A 21,748-nucleotide genomic window follows, 5' to 3' on the forward strand; every position below is an offset into this window, starting at 1 on the left:
AAGAATTAAAGCCTTATTAAGCCTACAGGTAAAGTTGTAGCCACCTGAAATAACTGACTGCTGAACAGTGGTGCCCCAAAAGCAATGTCAATATTTGGATTCCACTCTGGAAACATTCACAATCGTTCTAACCCAGAACCCTGAGGCTCTTCTAACAACAGTTCCTAGGCGGGAGAAAAGCAAGTTCCTTTGGGTGACCAGGTTCACATATATATATGCAATCAGTCTTCAGAGAGAAAAATAAATGAAACGTATGACATATATATGCACATAACTTTGATGAACAAGGACTATGAAAATCCACTCTGTTCTCTTTTCCCCTCCCCCATCTCACCATTTCAAAAATAATTTGGCTTCAAAAGCATGTCAGTAAATCTGCAAGTTGCAAAATAATAGAAACCATGTGCCCCATGTGTTCGCCAGATTCATTTTTTATGATGTATGGTCCTCCACATTAAAATAAACGTATTTTTGATAAAAGAAAGTAATGAAAAGAAATCAAAAGGATCCATTCCAAAAATTTCACATCTCTCAATGCAACACGGGACTGAACTTATTAAACGTGGCCACCCTAATAAAATTGGGACTTCAGTTAGAAGTACCTATAAATGATAAAAAGGTGTCCAAAATTTCAGATAATGAGGGACACAAAACATTTTCAAGTCCGATAAGTTTTAAGCTAAGCACTACAAATTAGACTTCACACTTTTAAGTTCTGCCTTTCATATGTTTTAAATGTGTTTATTATGATCTCAAAAGAGAGTGTTTCTAACACCCATGAATTTCTCTAACTACAAGTGAAATGATATTAAGACTAGAAAATGAGAATCCTCAGAGTCCTTTAGAATACATTAAGTCCACATAACTGATTTTACTTATCAGAACACCCCTGAGGCTACAGAAATCTCCGTAGCAGAATTGTTTAATCCCCAGGTAGTCCCACACCCTCCTACAAGGAGAAACACATCTTACATTTTAAAATCCGCCTTCTTGTATTTATTCTATCCACAGGTTTCTCAAGGACAGAATGCTTATAAAGTTTCCCACTTGATCAGTTTCGGTCTCTAAAAATAATTTCAATCTTCCCTTTTCAACCAATGGATAATTTACAAAATAAAAAGTATTAAAAATGAAAGCTCAATAAGCTTCAAAACAAAAATAAAAAATTAACACTACAGTGTGGCAGGGGAAAGGTAGAAACAGAAAATCTGAACGAAGGTCTCAAAGAACCAGTCCCCTGCGCAGGGTTCCACGGAAACGCCAACCCACGCCACAACAGTGCACACGCCACTCCACGAACATACGCCCACTATGAAAGCAATGAACTAGTTAATGGTACTAAGAAACAGAAAAGAAAATCTGGGAGAAATGAATGTGTGTGTTTTGATCTTTTAAAAATCAAGAACTGGTCTAACATCTAGATAATGTATTTGTATAAATTCTTATTTTTAAACTCACCTGATTCATTTTCAATTCCTGTTGTGTTCTGAAAAGATACACACAACAAACAAACTTCTTTGATTACATGAGCCCTAAAAAGAAAAACAGACAATTGTAATATGTACCTGCCTACAAATTTACAGTGACTTAAAACCACATACAGAACTGTAGAGTTCGCTCAAAGGGCTATTCATAAAGCAACTCCATGCCAGATCAACTTCAATCTATGCTGAGAGCTTACTTCGCAGATTTATTATCTACAATAAAATAGATTTCTTACTAATCTTTCCTAGGCCTTCATTGTACTCTACAATTGAAAGCAGACTCATTAGAATGACATCAAATTTTTGCTGTGAAATTGCATCATTCCCAAGAAGAAACAGATTAGCTCTGTTAATAGTCAGAAACACAAAGCATTGCTGAGTAATTTATTATGCAATGTAAATAAATGTCCTTCTTTCACTTATATCAATACTGTGTTGAATGCAAACCCAATTAGACCCTTTACATTATTTAGTTGTTCAAGTTCTTGAAGTAGAAAAGTGGATTGGCTAACATTTCCACAGGGAGTTCTCTTTGAGGAACAAAACAAAACCCTTGTAGTAAAAAGCAAATGTTTTAATAAAAGCTGTTTGGAAAGAACTGGAATTATTCCTTTAAAATTTTTATTCAGTATATTCATAGTACACTGAAACGTTAAGACAAAATCATTTCTTGTAAATGCATATGACGTACTTGTTTCTAAGATGGTTCTTTCTGTCACGGACATCCCAGGAGTCACTGGAAGTCACTCACAATAAACGCAAGTCGTACCACTTTAAGTGGCACTTACTTCCACAGTGACATTATAAATGCTTCCAGCAGGTATACATATGCACACATACCATCAGGCACAGGTCTCCTATGTCTTCGTGAACTTGCTTTAACAGATTCTCCCTCCTTCCCAGATCCACAAGACTCCACTCACATTGTAGAACGTTTATGTTCTAATTGCTAATAAACCAAGGAACGTGTGACTTCATGACATTCTTCATCTTAGAAGAACATATGGCCTGCCCACTATCATAAAAAACAGTGCTTTGACATTTTACCCCAGTTCATTAATAAGGACAGTTTGGGGTTTTTTTTTTTCCCTTGAGCTATTTAACCACACTCACCTGATCACCTTTAACCATCAAAGGCACTATATTTAAGTCAGGACCTGGTCATCTGAACTAGTTTTTAATCACAATTGGCACAGGGATGTAACTTGCACCTTGTTAGAGAGCTCAGTGCTAGCCAGACCCATATAAACTCTGAGTAAGGAAATAGTCTGTGAATATGATTTCAGATAACTGGAGGTTAACCCATGAAGTCCAGCTCTTTAAATTTTAATATTGAACATCTCTCTCATATATATTTAACATGCCTTTCCTTAGTATACATCTCCTATTGAGCAGAATCGATCCTTTTCTATGAGACTTGAAATCGTTAGGAAGTTAAACGGTGTACCTGGTTGTCACCCACTGAGGTGTGCACCCGTCTGCCCCCTCTAACATCAATGCCTACTAAATGCCATACAGTCCACCAGGAGGACCGTGATGGACAACGTGGCACCCAGAAGTGAATAAAATGTCAGCGGTTTCACTTTCCCTCTTATTAAGCTTTTATGGATGGATTTACTAACATTGGCCACAGGGAGTTCTCTTTAAGGAACAGAAGTAAAATCCTGAAGTAAAATGCAAATGCTGTCATGAAAGATCTTTGGAAAGAACTATGATGCTTTACCATTTCCTTCAGCTTGTCGTCTTCTCCTTCCCACGAGAATCATCGGTATCATCATCACAACTATCATCTATGAGGTGTGCTTCTAAGACCAGCAGGCACTGGGCTACACCTTCACGTTAATCAGCCCAGTTGCTTTTTACAGAGGTCAAGTACTAACATCCTCAACTAACAAGTTCAAGGAGGTCAGGATAACTCAGACGCTCTCATAATGGGTTTCTGCCATTGCTTCTTAACCATGTTTCACCAACTGTTTACTCCTGCCTCCCCTTAACACCTACTGTGTGTCAACCACTGTTTTCAACAGTAAGCCGAACAATCCCTGCCCTCTCGGGGAAGAGACTGCAATAAACAAATCAGTAAAGTGGGCAGGAGGTCAGATAACAAAAGTATTTTAGGGAAAAATAAAGAGGTGGTAGGGAGAGGGAGACAGGAACTACAGTCTCGTCTCTCTGCCTGTGACTCCAGCAGTGCCGTCAGAGAAGGCCTCAGTAAGAAAGGGACATTGGCATAAAAGCCGGGAGAAGAGCTGCAGGGCCAGGAAGATATGAGGAGCATCGTAAGGAAGTAAAAAAACCCATTCGGCAGCGTGCCTGGGTGTTTGAGGGAGGGCAAGGATGGTGACGGGCACAGTGAATGAAAGGGAAAGTGGAGGAGGTGATTCAGAAAGGTGGGGGGGTGAGGTGAGGATGGGGGAGGGGAGGCAGATAAAGTATGGATTTTTGCAAGGCAAGCACCGTTCACCAGAACGGCTAGAGTTTTTCCATCCAGGGATGGAAAGCCACTGGGAGGCTCAAGGTGGCACACCTGATGTGACTTAGGTTTAAAAGAGACCATAAGGGAGCAGCATGGGGGCAAGCAGACCTCTCAGGAGGCTAACACCCCCATCTAGGCAAGAGATGGCGGCAACAGGGCGGCAAACTGGCCCATACAGAAGAGAGGCGAGAAGTGATCAGATCCTGGATATATTTTAAAAAACAGAGCCCCCAAGGGGCGCCTGGGTGGCTCAGTCGGTTAAGCGGCTGCCTTCGGCTCAGGTCATGATCCCAGGGTCCTGGGATCGAGCCCCACGTCCAGCTCCCTGCTCCACGGAGAGCCTGCTTCTCCCTCTCCCTCTCTGCCTGCCACTCTGCCTGCTTGTGTTGTCTCTCTATCTGTCGAATAAATAAATAAAATCTTAAAAAAAAAAAAAACAGAGCCCCCAAGATTTGCGGCCAGAGTAGATGTTAGGCATGAAAGAAGAGCAAGTCAGGGAGGACACCAAGATTTTTAGCCTAAGGACACCAAAGCATGGAGCTGCCATTTCTTTTCATCAAAGGAGATACTGTCGCCTCCTTCCCATCTGCTTGTCATTGCTTTTTTCCCCTTCACTTAACACTCTCCTCCTTTCCTTCCTCCCCTTTTGTAGTTGCTGGCTCACAGGCACAATTCAAACAACTGAGATACCATGGCATCTGGCCTCTAATCCCAAAGAACTCAAAAATTAAAGTACTTACAACGTTTTAGTCTTTCATTTGTTATCTCAATGAATCTCACTTTTTCTTACTAAAAAGTTATGATATAATTCAGGCTGTTAAATGGTTAATAACCTCTCTGACTTTCTGCACTGTCTGTTCCCTCTTTGTCCTAACAGAAATACACTCATCATTTCTTTCCAGAGAAAATGATCTTAACTTTTTTTATTTTTTTAAGGGTTCACTATGGGGGCGCCTGGGTGGCTCAGTCGTTAGGCATCTGCCTTCGGCTCGGGTCATGATCCCAGGGCCCTGGGATCGAGCCCCACATCGGGCTCCCTGCTCAGCGGGGAGCCTGCTTCTCCCTCTCCCACTCCCCCTGCTTGTGTTCCCTCTCTCGCTGTGTCTCTGTCAAATAAATAAAGTCTTAAAAAAAAAAGGGGGGGTTCACTATATACGTGTATGCTTGGACTCTCCTCTCCATCACTTCTAATCCCAATTGCCAAAAACAAGACTCTCATTTTCTTTTTTCTCCCTTGACTCACAACATTGTCAAATTATATATCTAGAATATTTTATAACGTCAAATGCATTGCAAATCCAACACTGACTTCTCAGATGATATTTAAAAAATTAAATCCTTGACTAAACTCTACTAAAAACAAGGGATGTTAAACACAAGAATTGAGAATCTGGCAGTGTCTCTCAACAGGAGACCACTGCATTTTGGACTGGCCTGGATTCCTTCTCTGCCCCTTTGATTCCAGCCACCTAGCACTGCCCGGAAAAGTCAATGCCAACAGTGCCTCTGATCATTTTGAAAATCAAAAATACCTATACACCTCCCCAAGTAACCTCCCAGCTGAGAACCTCTCAACTGTAATAATCATGTAACTAAGTGCCATATGACAATATATTTTAAACCAACTATAGACTCTAAAAGTTGTTACTGAAGTAACTTCCTGAAGATTCCTCCAGCAGTGCAAAACCCCCGTGAAAGCCGCCTAACAATCCTACATATTTTCATATTCATTGTTGACCAAAACAGCACTGTTTTCACATACTCAAGGTCCAAGTTTTATCATATGTGAGAACCTGAACTAACCATCTTATTAGTGTGGAGGCAGAGAGAAATCTTTCCATCCCTACCACTGAAACTTAATAATTCTGTCAAATTAAAAAAAAAAAAGTGCTAAACAATTACGTGCCTCTGGTTTTCCAATGGTAAATACTGAAAATCTTAAAATCACTAAGACTTCTACCCTGGCTTATTCCTTTGTTTCGTTTTTGGATTTCTATACCTGACCAAACCGCCTTGAATATTTCTACATATCCCTTCCATTCCAGCTTGCTGACATTTATCAGATAAAGTACATCAGGCAGATATACAAATTTAGAGCATGTGAATTTTTATCACCAACTATACTTTGCTAATAGCATACATTCTTAGAAAAGTAAGAGCATGGTCCTGATTTTACATATCTCTGGCTTTAACAGTATACGCATACTTAACTTTTCAAGATATTGCTTCCAAATTCTAGGACAAATCATTCTTACAAATATTTAATATCATAAAAATGATTTTATTATACATGATCAGTATCAATACAGCAACAATAATTAGGGTCTTTATTCCAACACTGGTTCCTTAAAGTTTCAAGACAACCTCAACAACTGTTAGGTTGCTGTCCCTGACATGGAGCACCGGAGACCAGAAAATGGAGAGATACACGGGACACCCCAGTCCCTGGGTCAGAACAGCCTGGCAGCACCCCCGCATCTCGCTATCACCCATCCTCTGAGATAGCGCAGATTAAAGTAAAGACAGACACAAGGTAACATGAATGCAACACATGTAACAGGATAAACTGTCACATCTGCCCTTTGCAGACTTGTAAAATCTACAAAACTATATGAGAGGCAAAGTAAAAGCAATAGCAGATTAAGATCAGTTTAAATCTGGAAGAAAGGGAGAGAATTAGGAAGATAATTATTTGATCTGATTTGTATATTCACCTATATAAGTCACTGATATTATTTTCCAATTATTCTTTTGGGTCATTTTGGCTCTTTTGGAGCTATTTGGAAAATAATTAAATTTGCAACATTCAGAATCACTGGAAATAAGAGAACTAGTATGGTATATCAAAATGCAACAGATCATAAATGCACTAAAAATGTGGACTAGATGCAAAGAAAAGTTTTAAAAATACCAATTTGGTGAAAGAAGTCTTAGAAACTTTATAACCTACATAAGAGAAGATAAATATTCTAAAACTAATCACAGCATAAAGATCTTTCATGGTAAAAAGAGTATCTTTATAGCAAACACAGAAATGATTAAGCTTTTAGTGGAGCAGACTTACAGTGTTTAACACTGATCGTAACTTACTCTGACCAAAAGAATCTTGCAATCCAGAAACTTCTAGAAAAATAGTAAAAATATCTAAACTATGCCAACTTCTCAAAAGCAGTTTTTATTAACTTACAAATACAGCTAGCATATTTGTTATTAAAAACTACCACTCATAATTCTTACCAGAAGAGTGGAATCACCAAATTACAATCTATAAACTCTAGATATGAATAATGAAAACATTTAGCACTTACTCGGATTAAGCAAAAACACATAATTCATAAACATGGAATCTGCCCAGGAATTTGCTAAATGCAAAATCATTCATTTTCCTTTTCTAAAATAACAAATACAATTTCACAAAAATAATCATCTAGAACATCTAGTTTAGTACTAAAAAATATACCCCAACTCCCTTTTAAAAGGCAGACTATATTACCAAATTAAGTGGAAGGGAAAAATCAAAACTGATACGTTTATCATTTTAAGAATAAAGGTCATGTGCGAGAGAGAGAGAGAGAGAGAGAGAGAGTGTGTGTGTGTGTGTGTAAAGGGAGAGACAGAGAATACAGGAAAGATTCGGAGGGTGTGAACTCTTTCTTGCTTCTCAAAACCGGATGCTCCCGTCTCTCCCCCTCTAGAACGATTTCCACCCAAAAGGCAAAAAGGCAATTGTATAGCAGAATATACCACACAGAGGAATTTCCCTACCTGGGAAGTAAGTGAGGAGATACAAAGAACAGAATGCTTGCAAATAAACCCGTCATTTCTCCCATGTCATTTCTCCCATTTCAATAACGCAGTTCCCCCCAGCGGCCCATAACACCACAGACAAATATCCCAGGGCCTGATTCTCCAAATTCTTGGAGCAGGGTGTCCTGACACAAACCTAAATAAGGAAGCAGAGTCCAGCGAATTTACTCCAGGTGGGAGAATCTGATCCTGACAACACAGTTTCCACACAGTGGAAGGGAAAAACAGAAAGTCTATTGTTGTGAATGGCTTCAGAGCTGCAAAGATCTAATGAGAAAATGAGGTTGATTAGAACTTTTGTTTAAAATATATAAGTTGGGGCGCCTCCGTGATTCAGTCAGTTAAGCGTCCAACTCCTGATTTCGGCTCAGGTCATGATCTCAGGGTCCTGGGATGGGGCCCCGGGGTGAGCACTGCGCTCAGCGGGGAGTCTGCATCAGGACTCTCTCCCTCTCCCTCTACCCGTCCCCCCCGCCACCAAATGAATAAATAAATCTTTAAAATATATATGTAAGTTAACACAATAGAAGAATGTTAAATAAGAGATCTGCAGATGTGCTAGGAAAGTACTATAAACCCAAAGTTAGACTATGGCATTCTAGGGGTTTTATCCTTCCCTTAGAATATCTCTACAGGGGGGGAAAAAAAAGATTCAAGAAAACTTTTTCACAAAATACTGCTTCAAGCAGTCATTAATAAAGAGCTGGCTTAGCAATAAATGCATAGCAAATGCTGATTATTTACCATTTATGTGGTTTATATTATGGACAGCTATTACATATGCTCTCCTTCTGATTAAATTTATACATCCAGGTCATTATATTGCACTGAACACAGAATTGATTACATCATAAATTTCAGGTTTTGTTTAGGGTTTCTACAAAAATTCCCTCTAACCCCACAATTGAAAATACTCAGTTTCTCTAAAGAAATTAAAACCTATTACTCTCACTTCAACGTGCTACTCTGATATTCTTCCTCATGGCATTAAAAACAAAAGTATCACTGTCGGGGCGCCTGGGTGGCTCAGTCGGTGAAGCGCCTGCCTTCGGCCCTGGTCATGGTCCCAGGGTGCTGGGACTGAGCCTCACGTGGGGCTTCCTGCTCCGCGGGGGGTCTGCTTGTCCCTTTTCTTCTGCTACCCCCCCCAACCCATGTGCTCTCTCTCACTCTCTCCCTCCTCTCTGTCTCAAATAAATAAAATCTTAAAAGAATCACTGTCAATTTTCTTGGATGAAGTAACTCCATCCAATCAAAATACCCTTGAATTAAGAAGTTAATCTCCTTTCCTTATTTTCAAGACTAATGGTCAAAAAGTATAGATGTAAAAATCCACATGAAAAGACAGGTGGGTAAGAACATAAATGCTCTCCAGCCAGTCCCAGCTCCGTGAAGAAAACCGTGCCCCACTCAAGATCTGTAGTACACCTCAGCCCCCATCTGTCCTAGCTCAGCTTAACCAACCACGGACTGTACATTCTCCCAAACAGCATTCAAATCAAAGAAGCTCCTATAAAATGATACTTTTCTGATATTTCCCTATGTTAGACATGTAAAAACTTTCAATTATTTTAAAAGGAAAATTAAGTCAATTCTTTCCTAACACTCAAATGTCATGCTTCCAACTCAAACACAAAATTTCTAAAGCAAGATGCCACATGGTCATTCATTTCACAATCCCCAAAATAAAATGAATACCCAGATGACCCCTTTGAGTTAATGTTTCTCCACTGGCGCTGCCAATACCGATGTTACCTTTGTGATTAAACATTTAAAATTGAGAGATTTTTCAGGAAGCCTACAAAATACTTCTGAATTTCCTAAAAAAGGGAAGAAAACTTCCACAACATGGCGCCCAGCTCTTGGCACTCAAGTATTCATTTTCTCACACAAAGACTCTCTAAGCCTTAACAGAGTCACCTTACAAGTGGCTGCTCAGAGCTTTTTTGATCTTGCCTACAAAATAAAATATGTAAGAAAACTCATCGTCCACAAACTACACATAAATGACAAGGCTTCCCGAATTTACAAGTGAAGAACCTGAAGCAAAACTGGAAGTTATCCCAGACAGACTGACAACTTCAACTATATTTTGCTAAGATCCCAGGCACACTTCTGTCGCTACAAAATTCAAGGTCTTCTCCCAAGAGTTTATTAAGGCATTTATTATCTTGGTAGGGAGTAAATAAAGTCTGAGGTTTAGGGTCTATCCTCTAAATATGTAAGTACTTCTGTTCTCAAGAGCATTTTAAAATAACAGCAACACCTACTGTCTGCAAAGCAATGTTTGTATGTTGCTCTGCAGTTTAACTAGCTCTGGTACATATGTAAGCTTTTATTTTTTAAAGGAAAGCAGGTGTTCAAATAAATTATTTGTAGTTCTCGTTTCAAGGTAAAGATACACGCCTCCCCACTTATGCTAAAAAGAACGAAAGACTATCTCTTGGTACTATCAGCAGTGGTAAACCAGAGAGCGTGACTCAAGCGAGGGTCCGGGCAGAGCAGTAGATCAAACGGGACAGTTCTGGACGGGTTTGAGTCCCAGGTTCAACACAAACTTGTGGGTTGGGCTCCCCAGACGTCATGTGAGGAGTCATTATCCCACCCACCCTCCCTCCCAACCCACCCCAAAAGCCCCAAAGGTCTTTAGGGAAAGATGCAAGAGGAATTACTTAAAGGCAGAGCCCATGAACACATGCAACTGGGAGACCAGGGCAGGAGCCTGATTTCCTGACTGCCCATCAGGAAAGCAGCTCTGGCCATCTGGGATGAGCAACACTGAGCCACAAGGAGTTTCTGACTGAGGAATGCCACAAACAAAACAATGTCTAACAGTCTAGAAAGATTAAATTGCCAGGAAAGAGTAAGGAGGGGAGAGGGCAGCTAGAGAGACCGGGACCAGGCAGGCTAGTTAAGAATCCGAGATGGTAAGTGATAAGGGCCTAAGGGTGTGAACCACAGACGACAGCTGAAAAGAAACAAAAAAAAATATGACCAACACTACACACAGGAAGAGTGGACAGAATGTGTCTTCTAACTGAACAGGAAGTAAAAAGGGATGGTGAAGAGAAGTCCAAAATACAGAATGTGACTGACTGGAAGAATGAATATATTTTCAAGACAGAGCAGCCAGGAAGGAGTAGGGATGGTATTTAAGTGGACGGTGGCGAGCTCCATTTTAGACTCTGGGGAGAGAACAGGCATCCACACGGAAGGCTACATCCATCAAATGGAAAAAACAGCCCTGGCGCAGACTGCCTTCAAGGCCGGGGACAGAGATTCAGAAGTCTTCAGCCGCAAGGGGGTGCCTAGGGAAACTGCCAAAGGCAAAAATATCCAGAGAGAAGAGACCAAGGATCTGGCTTTGTGACAGGCATGGAAGGGGCTAGAAAAACACATGCCCCCTCCACCAAATTGGGGGGTTGGGGGGGGCCAAAGCGCCTAGGGACTCAGAGATAATTTGGAAGGGTTTCTCTCAGCAATAATTTCGTCACACTATCCCTGAAGACCTACCGTATTGAGAGGTAGCTAAGAAAAATGCTATTAATATTTTTGAAGAAACCTACAAGTATCTCAATTGCTTTCATATTCTTCATCTATTCATCACAAAACACCCCAGTGAAAGAAAAAAGTAATCACTGTTCCCCACTTTACAAATAGCAAGTGGAGAGGATAACTGCCCCACCACTGCCAGAAAACTCGGCCCCTGTGGTGGTCTGGCACATGCACCATTCTGCACACTGAGGCAGGGCTCAATTAAATTACTAGGGGATTGCACTGACACAACACTTACCTCCCCAAACAGGTAAACTGACTCGCTCAACGTCCTCTACCAAATGGTAACAGAGCTTCACAATTAAAAATATAAATTTATCCCAAAGACCCCCTTCTTAAAACTTCCATTTTCAGATGTACTTTACAACTAAGGTCTTTCGGAATTACAGCAAAGTCCCTAAAAGAAGCCTCACAGAGTGAGAAATGTTTAGAATGTCATATTTATACTGTTACTCCAAATTATGCTTAAATTATACTGTCTTAATAACCCCTTGGGTAATGCGCAGGATTCATACTGGAAGTATGTAAGGGTTCAGTGAATCTCAGATTTCTTTTCAATTTTAACAGCATCATTTAAATTACCTGAAAATGCCATCGAGTTTTCCCACCAGAATTTAATGTAGTCTTATATGCACATGTAAAAGCTGTAGGTTTTACCAATTCCCAGACAGGCTGCCCACAGTAATCAAACTAACAGTTGCACGTAGCTTTACATATTTCAGGCAAGCTGTGCCAAGAAGTAATTTAGCTCTTTCAAAGCAAAGCCTATCAGATGATTTATTGCAAGAGCTACAAAATATTCTTTTCACCAAAATGGCTGGCAAATATATAAGTAATTCAGTGAAACCTCCTTTATTGCATGTTCCCAAAGACTAATAAATGAAACACAGCACAGGTATGACTTGAACCAAGACTCTTAAGAATAAATACTATCCAGTACTGAGAAAAATATTATAAGCATATTTCACTCCAAATGAACCAGATTTACTACATACAATAACTCACGCTTCAGGGGAGTGGGGGTGGGGAATGAAAGGCATTCCCTTTAAGAAAGAGTATTTAAATGGCACACGCATTCATTCCAGTTAAATTATGCAAGTATTCTGTAATTGAGAAAGCCACCCCACTACCAAATGTGGTCCAAGAGCACATCTCTTTTCTTATGTTCTCCTTATCACTAAATTCTAACTAAAGATCACGTATGCCACAATAAAAATTCAATCTACACTATCCATACTTTTAAAGACTACAGAGAAAGAGGTGACAACCTACACTTTCTTCGCCCAGGGGAAACTGCGTTAATAATGCATGTATGCCATAAGATCAATAGTGATCTTTAAGTTATAAAGTAATAAGCTAAAGTAGATAAGCACCTCAAAAGTAAACTATTTCCTCAGGACAAATTCATCACTTTCAGTGCATAACCCGGAATTGGTTGTAGAAAGAAAAAAAGGAAGGAAGGGAGGGAGGGAGGGAGGGAGGGAAGAAAAGAAAGAAAAGAGAAAAGAAAAGAAAAGAAAAGAAAGATCTTAGAAAAACTAGTCTGGCCTCTACCATCAATCTTCAAGGGGTTGCTTCACTGAGTCTCATTTTCTAGAATCGTTGTTTCTGTGCCATTCAAGTATAAGAGACCACAAGCTTACATGATTCACCATGCATCAACTCTATACACATAACTTATTTAAATCCATAATAATTTAACCAAATACAGGGAATGTTGATCCTATGCCATGAAAACTCCTTCTTCGTAGTCTCCAGGTTATCTCAAATTGCTTTATCTCTTGCCATAGAACTGCTGAAAGTAAACCATTCAACAAGATCATAAAGACACCCACAGGAAGGGACTGCCACAGGCCAGTTAAATCCATTCCCCTGCTTCAAGGTGGACTTCATGTAAACCAGAGAGGCTCTTCTCTCAGTTCTTTGACTATAGAGATGCCATATTCCACTGACTGCACCACCCGGTCAGATGGGCTTTCCTTGAATGCAGTGGTTGAGAACCGGGTCCCCACCAAGGGACATGTGGCAATGTCTGGAGACCTTATCAGTTGTGCGGATGGTGGGGGAGTGTTACTGGCATCTCACAGGTAGAGATCAGGGATGCTGCCAAATATCCTGCAGTGTACAGAACAGCCCCCCAAAGAAAGAATTATCCAGCCCCAAATGTCAATCGTGCCAAGGTTAAGAAATCCTGCTTTAATGGAACCTAAGTAATGCTTTCAGTAACGGAGTCAATAGCTTTCAGTTGCTCCGGGAAGATGATTTCAGTGGCTCTAATTATAAACTTCTAACTTCAAAAGGAGAGCGCCAAACCTCTAAACCAAGTGCTAGGAAGAATGACAGCGTAACCGATGGGCACCATGCAAACCACAGAGTGCTGGCCACAAGTCAGGAGTATCAGTAGTAATGACTGTCAGGTAATGTCCCCATCATCGGGAAACTCCCTATTATCTACACATCGCCACACAAGTTTGACAATTTTCCCCCACTGTCCACCTACTCCCTTTTCACTCCCACTGCGGAGTTTTCTCGTGCAGCCCATAGGCTTTTTTTTTCCTCTGCCTGGGTATTAAAAATAGCATGAAAAGCAAGTTGGAAGAAATGAAAATAGTAAATAACCTAAGGTGCTTTCCATCCCGGAAAGTCTATGATTTAACAGGACTTAAAAGGTTTGTAAATCAGATCTGGAACTTGAAAAGAGATCAGCAGCGTAAAGAAACAGTCCCATGAATAAATAAACATCTAACGTAAAATAATCATCAAAAGAGTATGTGTGCAGATATATATATATATATGGAACCGCACAGACCCGGCTCAGGGAGAAGAGAATAAAAGGAAGCTGAAATTGCTGCTTCTTATAACTGCATTGGCAGGAAAAATACATATTTAGAGGCTAAAAGACAGAATTTACATTTTCACGTTTTTTTTTTTAAAAATCACAAAACTTCAGAATTCACAATAGAAAAACCTAAACAGTTCTTAATGAAAAGAGACTCTCAGTCTACAGAAAACTTACTGATCAATATGGAATTGATAAATAATGGCCCACCCATGTATTACACAGCCACTAAAAATCATATTGAATACTTAATGGCATGAATATATGCTCCCAATATAGTAAGAAGACAGGTTATGAATAATATACACAATGATATCAATCCTATATAAAATGTAAATACATAGAAGTGAATAAAAATAAATATATACAAGAAATACACACATGCACAACAAGAGACAGGAAGGTGAAGGAGGTATGTCAAAATGTTAACAGTGGTTATCTGAGTGGGAAGATGAGGGCTGATTTCTCTTCCTTCTCTGTGCTTTTCTCTCTGTTCATAATGTCCTACCTACAGTGAGAATCATTTGTTATGTTTTGTACTCACAAAACGAATAATTACAAATAAAATTTAAACCGTATGGTTTCAGGAACTGTCCACAAAATGAGAAAAAACAAATCCGAATATGCCAACTTTTCAATTAAAGAAACCACCTTCAGAATCAACCAAAGCAAGCTTTCATTGAGTGTTATTATTATGTGCCTGGTATTTTTCTAAACACTTCGAATGTATTAACTTATTTAAATCAAACCAAAAAAGACACGAAAAAAGAGCCCTGGAATAACAGAAGCTGTGAACCATCTTAGTCTCACTATGAATTTCAATCTCAGTTCCTACAGACTGAAACGAGGGGGTTTAATAAAATGATCTTTAAAGGTCCTCTCCAGGCTACAATGAGATTCCACACATGACGAATATGGTTGAATAAGTGTTTGTAAGGAAGCTTCTAGAGAATGATGGGGCAGCTGCAAGCCATCTCAAAAACAAAACCCTCTGAAAAAGAACATGATTATGTGTCTCAGTTCCTCCTCAATATTTGTACAACAAATTTCATAACATGTTAAAAAAAAAAAATGTTGAAGGCCCACATTTTCCCAATACTTGGCCATAACTGACTGGATAGGAAGTCTGGTATGGGAGGTAAAAGATTCACTGAAAGGTTGTGCTTCTTGTTCAACGTTAATAAACCTGCAATAAACAAAAACTTTATGAAATATTTTAGTCGTGTTCTGGGTACGACCATTTCAGTGTCCGATTAAAGGGGCCCAAAGACCTACTGGAATTCACCCAAAAGGCGTTCCACTTATGAAATAAAACCAAAACCCCAATACAACACTGAATGGAAAATGAGGGGCCAGCAGAACCCCCTTTCTCAGGGGAAATTACAGCTGCGCAGTGAAAGGAATGTGGGCTTCCCGGTTACATCGTGGGGCTGTTCCCGAAGCTCACAGCCCGACAGAGGTGGGCCAGTCGTGGTCCCGCGGTTCACGCGTGGGTCGGAAGGAAGCACCGAGGTTTGGGCATATCCTTGACCTGTAAGGGATACTTCGTGTCTCACTTGCCACCATCAAAAACAGGTTCGTAGATAATCTTTAGTAGCAAAATTAACATAAGTGCACGTCTGTTAAAAACAAAAGCAAAAACACCGGTGGGTCTGCGATAGGCATACCGAGGGAGACAATTTCCAGGTTTAAATCACACAAAAACTATTTAGGAAACACAAAGACGCAAGACACAAAACAAATTAAGAATGCAAGTGTGAAAGACACACTCGCGTTGAACACAAAAGAGAAGCAAAACGACTGGAAACTGGCGCGGCCCTGGGACCTCGCGTGCGCCCTCGCCGTCCGGGGACGGGGGTCCCGGGGGGACTTGCAGCCGCCGCCCGGCCCCGCCGCGCACACGCGTTCCCCCTGGCGGGGCGCGCGGCGATCCAACGGCCACAAAGCGAACGGCACAACTTCGCCGCGGCGGGCCCCAAGGTCGGCCCGGGGGCTCGGGCGCGGCAGGGAAGAGCGGGGAGCCCCGGCGGCCCGCGCCTGGCTCCGGGACCCCCGCCAGCCCGGGACGCCGGGTCCTCGGAGGGGGCGCGTCCGCCGGCCCGCCTGGCCCTGCGCGCCCGGTCCCCACGGGTCGCCCCCGCCGCCGCCGCCTCCTCGCTCTTCGCGGGCAGGGACGGGCGTCCCGGCTCCAAGCCCGCCGCCGTCCCGGAAGCCGCCCGTCCCGGCCGCCCCTTACCTGCGCCCGCCGCGCCCCGCGCCTCAGAGCGCCGAGAGCCGCCGCCCGCGCCGCCGCTGCCGCTGCTCCGCCCGCCCCGGCGTCCGCGGCCGCGCCGACGCCATCTTGGCTCCGGTCGGAAGTGACGTCGGGCGGCGGCGGCCGCGGCCCCGGGAGTCCGCACCGCCCGCGCCGTCGCCGAGGGCCGCGACCCCGGGCCGCGCCGGCCCCCACCCCCGGGTCGCCCACGCCCCGAAGACCCCGGGCCGCCCTGCCGCCCTTCGGACTCGCGCTGACCCGGCCGCCCTGGCGGGGGACGCCGCGGACCCCGGCGGCCAGCGCCCGCGCCTCGCCACGACCAGTCTGACCGCACCAAGGGGTTGGCATTTTGCGCGACTGAAAGTTGCTACAGGAATCCGCAGCCTTTAGAGGGAGAAGAAAAATGGGCTCATCTCTGAGTTCCTGTCAAATAAACATAGATCCCAGTCTTGGCTCATCTCATAGGGACCAGTCACCCAAAAAGCTCAAGCGCCAAGAGGGCAGATACACCTGGAATTACTTGCTTATTCATTGCGAACAAGTATATACTGCCCGCTCACCATGTGCCTAGCACTGTTCTAGGTGCCGCAGCTACGTAAGGCCCAGAACCTGACCTTGGCCTTGTCCTTGGTGGAACCTAACCATTCACAAACGAGGGAGCAAATAGATGGCGTGGGTGGCTAGGAATAAATGCTGTCGAGGATTGAGCGTTGAACTGGAGATGTCTTGCAGGCTGTTGGAAAGGAACCTGGAGTCAGGGAGAGAGAGTCGGGGGTTCTCGCATATGGGTGGTATCGAAAGCCATGAGCACTTCAAGAAAAACTTAAGCCCCGAGAATGAAATCGGGAAGAATCAGAATGTAGTGGGTAACATTAGGCCTCCGTGGAAAGGACCCACCCTAAAGAATAGACATTAAATTAGAGGCAGGTGTGCAAGTCCGTTTATGTAACTGGGGTTCAATCTTAAGAAAACATGAGGTATGTAACATATACCATGTTAATATTGCAAAGGGATGATGGAGCCAATGAGCTAGTCAGGTATAGTTTAAAAAATCAAGATACCTTCATCAGAGTAAATTTCATCAAGACCTTAAAAAGTGACAGGGTCAGCACAGAGCCTAAGGGAAAAAAAAATCAAACCTCAAGCATTTGCTTTTTTCTGCTATCATTCAAGGGAAAGAGACCCTAGATCTGGAGGATACACGTATGCATGTTACTAAAATAGTGGACTCTGCTGTGGATCAAAGCAGACATCAGACTTTCCATCTCTTACCTAAATCAATGCCTTGCAACACGATCCATGCATTAAAATTATCAGGAGTATCTGCAAAAAAAAAAAAAAAAGATGAGAGATGCCACCATTCCATCCACAATTAAAACACTGACATACAAATCAAAAATTAAAAAAAAAATCCCTATGCCATCTGGCATTCAATAGAATGCATAGGAAAATAAAGGAACATCAGGTTAGAAGCAACACAGTGACATATAGTAGACATATATTAGACAACATCATGCCAAGACGTGGTTGACAGAGTAATTAGTAGTGTCCTTCGGTCATTAATCTAAAATGACTGGGTGTATTAGTTTCCTGTGGCTCTTGTAACAAGTTACCATAAGCTGTGTAGCTCTAAACACCAGAAATGGATTCTCTCACAGTTCTAGAGGCCAGGAGTCCAACACCAGTATCACCGGACCAAAATCAAGGTGTCAGCAGGGCCACATTCCCTCTGGCGGCTCTAGGGGAGATTCTTTCCTTGCCCCTTCCAGTCTTGGGTGGCTGCCAGCATTTGTAGGCTTGTGGCCACATCACTCCAGTCTTTGAAGCCAGCAACTTTAAATCTCTCTGCTTCATCTCCACATCACCTTCTCCTCTGGGTGTGCTCAAATTTCCATCTGTGTCCCTCTTATGAGGATATATGTGATTGCATTTAGGATCCACCCAGATAATCTGGGATAATCCCCCTCTCAAAATCCTTCACATAATCACCTCTGCAAAGACTTCTTTCCATATGGGAATTAGGATGTGAACAAATCTTTGGGGGCATTATTTAGCCTGCCACACTGGGTATATCCTCTGCTCTCCTAAATTACCCCATAATCAACCACTGTGTATTTTTCCTCCGTATTTTTCTTGAATGTGTTTATATTTTTTAGCCTGTGCCACTTCTCAGGATAAATTATTATGTATATATATTTTACTAACTTAATCGAAAAAAGATGCTATCTGTCAAGGACACAGTGTAGTTTCATGAGTGTTTATTATCTGTCTGATATGCTAAATATTACTCTTTTGCCTTGTTGAAAATGTAAAATATATTTTTTACAAATATAATCCTAAAGGATGAGGGAAGGAAATTCAGACACTTTCATCACACCTCATGGGTAGCTTCTATATTGGGATGGAAGTATAAGATGCACTCTATATCTAAATCTATAACATGAATGAAATGCCACTCTACACAGGTACATCTAGTATAGGTCCTGGCCAGTTTTGTACTTTGGGGTGCAGTACCCTTACAGGGGACGTATCATCATTCTCCACAACATCCCAGTACCCAGAACTGTCTGGCACATGGTAAACACTAGATAGGTGTTTTTAATGGGGAATGAAGTCTTCTCTCTGGCTCTTCTGAAGTGGCTGGATTACAGAAAGTATGTGTGGACCTAAGACATGGTGCATTGAAAAGACAGCATATGGTTATAATAGGAACCACCGGGCTCCTGCTCAGCAGAGCAACCAGGAGACCTACAGCAGTGCTCCTAAAAAGATGAAAGATTTTACAACCAAGATTAAAGACTTTACAACACATCACCAATGGGAAATGTAAGTGGACTTAAAATTCCTCGAATAATAATAGGACTTATTCTCCACTGGCTTCTACTCTAGGTATTTTGCACGGACTGTCTTATTCATCCTCAGAGCAATCCCATGTGATGAGCACTGTCCTCATTTTACAACTGAGGAAACCGAGGCCAGCAAAAGTTCAAGAATCTGCCCAGTTAGTAACAGAACCAGGTTTTCCATCTAGATGATTTAGCCTCCTCGTAAGCTGCAAGCTTACCAAGTAGTCTACTCCCTACACACACGTGCACACACTGGAAAGCCCGAGAGCTGGTGCAGGTAACTCGGCCACTACATGCTCTCAACTAGTTGTTCCTGAACCCAGATACTTGCGGTATGTATCTTTTTAATATTGGCAGAAGGAGACAATTCTAAATAGTCCTCCTGGACTGTCGGGCAAGAACATCTCATGGTCAAGGGGAAAGGGGACTGGGTGTCTAAGGGCAACAGCATCGTATGAACTCACATTTTGTCCGAATAACACAACACTTACTTAAAAAAAAAACAAAAAAAAACACCGAGTCTCCTTTCCTGATGCAAATTGTTTCCAATGAGGCAAGCAGCTGCAGCCGTTTTGCAGATGAAGAAGCAAAAGCACAGATTGTGGAGGGACGCAGCTGGTGAGTTCCAGAGGCAGGACTCAAGAACCGGTCCCATGTCAAAGTCCGTGGTCTGTCTAAGGCCACTGCTTCCCAGTCATCGAGGTGCTCTTAGCACTACAATCTCTGGGCAGTGGGGTGAACACATAGGGACAGAGCCACCAGCCCTGCCCTCCAAGACTTTAGGGTCTAGTGGAGCAGTCTGGGGTTGCTTACAAAAGCACTGCAGAGCACATGTGAGAAGAACAGCATCCTTATGCTCCCTGCATGCTCCATCTGGGTTTGCTCCCCACTCCTTTTTTATTAATATTACTTTAAGGCAACCTACTGAGTGGGAGAAAATATCTGCAAATCATATATCTGATAAAGGGGTAATATCCAAAATATATAAAGAACTCCTACAACTAAAGAGAAAAAAAAAAAAAAACAATGGGCAGAGGATCTGTATAGACATTTTTCCAAAGAAGAAATAAAAATAAAAATGTCCAACAGGAACATGAAAAGATGCTCAACATCACTGATCATCAGGGAAATGCAAATGAAGACCACATAAGTACATGTGAGAATGGCTATTATCAGAAAGACAAGAAATAACAAGTGTTGGTGAGGATATGGGGAAAAGGGAACCCTCGTGCACTGTTGGCGGGAAGGTAAATCGCTGTAGCCACTCTGGAAAACAGTGCGGAGGTTCCTCAAAAAATTAAAATTAGAACTACTATATGATGCTACAATTCTACTTCTGGATATTTATCCAAGGACAACGAAAACACTCATTTGAAAAAATAGATGCACTCTCATGTTTATTGCAGCATTATTTACAATAGCCAAGATAGGGTGTGCATCAGTGGATGAATAGATACATATGGATCTATATCATTAATGTATGATATGATATGTATATCACATTTTTTTATAAGTAGGTAGGTAGGCAGATAGCCACAGTGGATATTATTCAGCCATGAAGAAGAATAAGATCTTGCCATTTGCAACAAACGGGTGGACCTTGAGGACATTATGCTAAGTGAAATAAGTCAGAGAAAGACAAACACCATATGATCCCAATTATAAATGGAATCTGAAACAAACAAAACCAAAGTCATGGATACAGAGAACAGACCGACGGTTGCCAGAGGCAGGGTTTGGAGAGTGGGCAAAATGGGTGAAAGTGGTCAAAAGATACAAGCTTCCATAAGTAAGTCATGGGGATGTCATGTACAGAACGGTGACTATAGCTAATAATGCTATATTGCCTATTTTTAAAGTTGCTGAGAGAGTAAATCTTAAAAGTTCTTATCAGAGAAAAGTTCTGTAACTATGTATAGTTGACGGAGGTCAAATAGACATTGTGGTGATCGTTTCACAATGTATACAAATGCCAAATCAGGGGCGTCTGCCTTCGGCTCAGGTCACGAGTCCTGGGATTGAGCCCCACGTCAGACTCCCTGCTCAGCGGGAAGTCTGCTTGTCCCTCTGCCCCTTCATCGGCTCATGCTCTCTCTCTCTCTCTCTGTCTCAAATAAATAAATAAAATCTTTTTAAAAAATACCAAATCGGGGCGCCTGGGTGGCTCAGTCGTTAAGCGTCTGCCTTCGGCTCAGGTCATGATCCCAGGGTCCTGGGATCGAGCCCCGCATCGGGCTCCCTGCTCCGCGGGAAGCCTGCTTCTCCCTCTCCCACTCCCCCTGCTTGTGTTCGCTCTCTCGCTGTCTCTCTCTCTCTGTCAAATAAATAAATAAAATCTTTAAAAAAAATACCAAATCGTTATTTTTAAAAGGGGGGGTGTTGGGGAGGGTTGGACAAAAGTGAATGAATTGAGATTTTATACAGTTGTGGTTTGTCTAGTAACCTTTTCTGGAATGAAACAAGAAAGAATCATGTACAAAGAAAAAA

The 21,748-nt window shown here is 42.0% G+C and overlaps 1 protein-coding gene across 7 annotated transcripts in view; it reads right to left on the minus strand.

Moving 5' to 3' along the window:
• PRDM2 (PR/SET domain 2) overlaps positions 1-16,515 on the minus strand; it is a 117,864-nt gene extending 101,349 nt beyond the window's left edge. For 6 of the 7 annotated variants that reach the window (XR_003205197.2, XM_025856655.2, XM_025856646.2 and 3 more), the window contains exons 1-2: positions 16,398-16,507; positions 1,459-1,532 (exon numbers count right to left, since the gene is read on the minus strand). Coding sequence is in view for 5 of the 7 variants with exons in the window: in XM_025856655.2 (XP_025712440.1) it covers positions 1,459-1,467 (9 nt within the window). In the remaining 2 variants the exon portion in view is untranslated. Of the gene's footprint in view, positions 1-1,458; positions 1,533-16,397 lie in introns of all 7 variants that reach the window. The other variant, XM_025856652.2, reaches the window with a different exon arrangement.
• Between the last annotated feature and the right edge of the window lie 5,233 nt (positions 16,516-21,748).

This window comes from Callorhinus ursinus, unplaced genomic scaffold (genome assembly GCF_003265705.2).
Source record: "Callorhinus ursinus isolate GAN/ISIS: 27379988/994484 unplaced genomic scaffold, GSC_fseal_2.0 scaffold18, whole genome shotgun sequence".
Taxonomy (NCBI): Eukaryota; Metazoa; Chordata; class Mammalia; order Carnivora; family Otariidae; genus Callorhinus; species Callorhinus ursinus.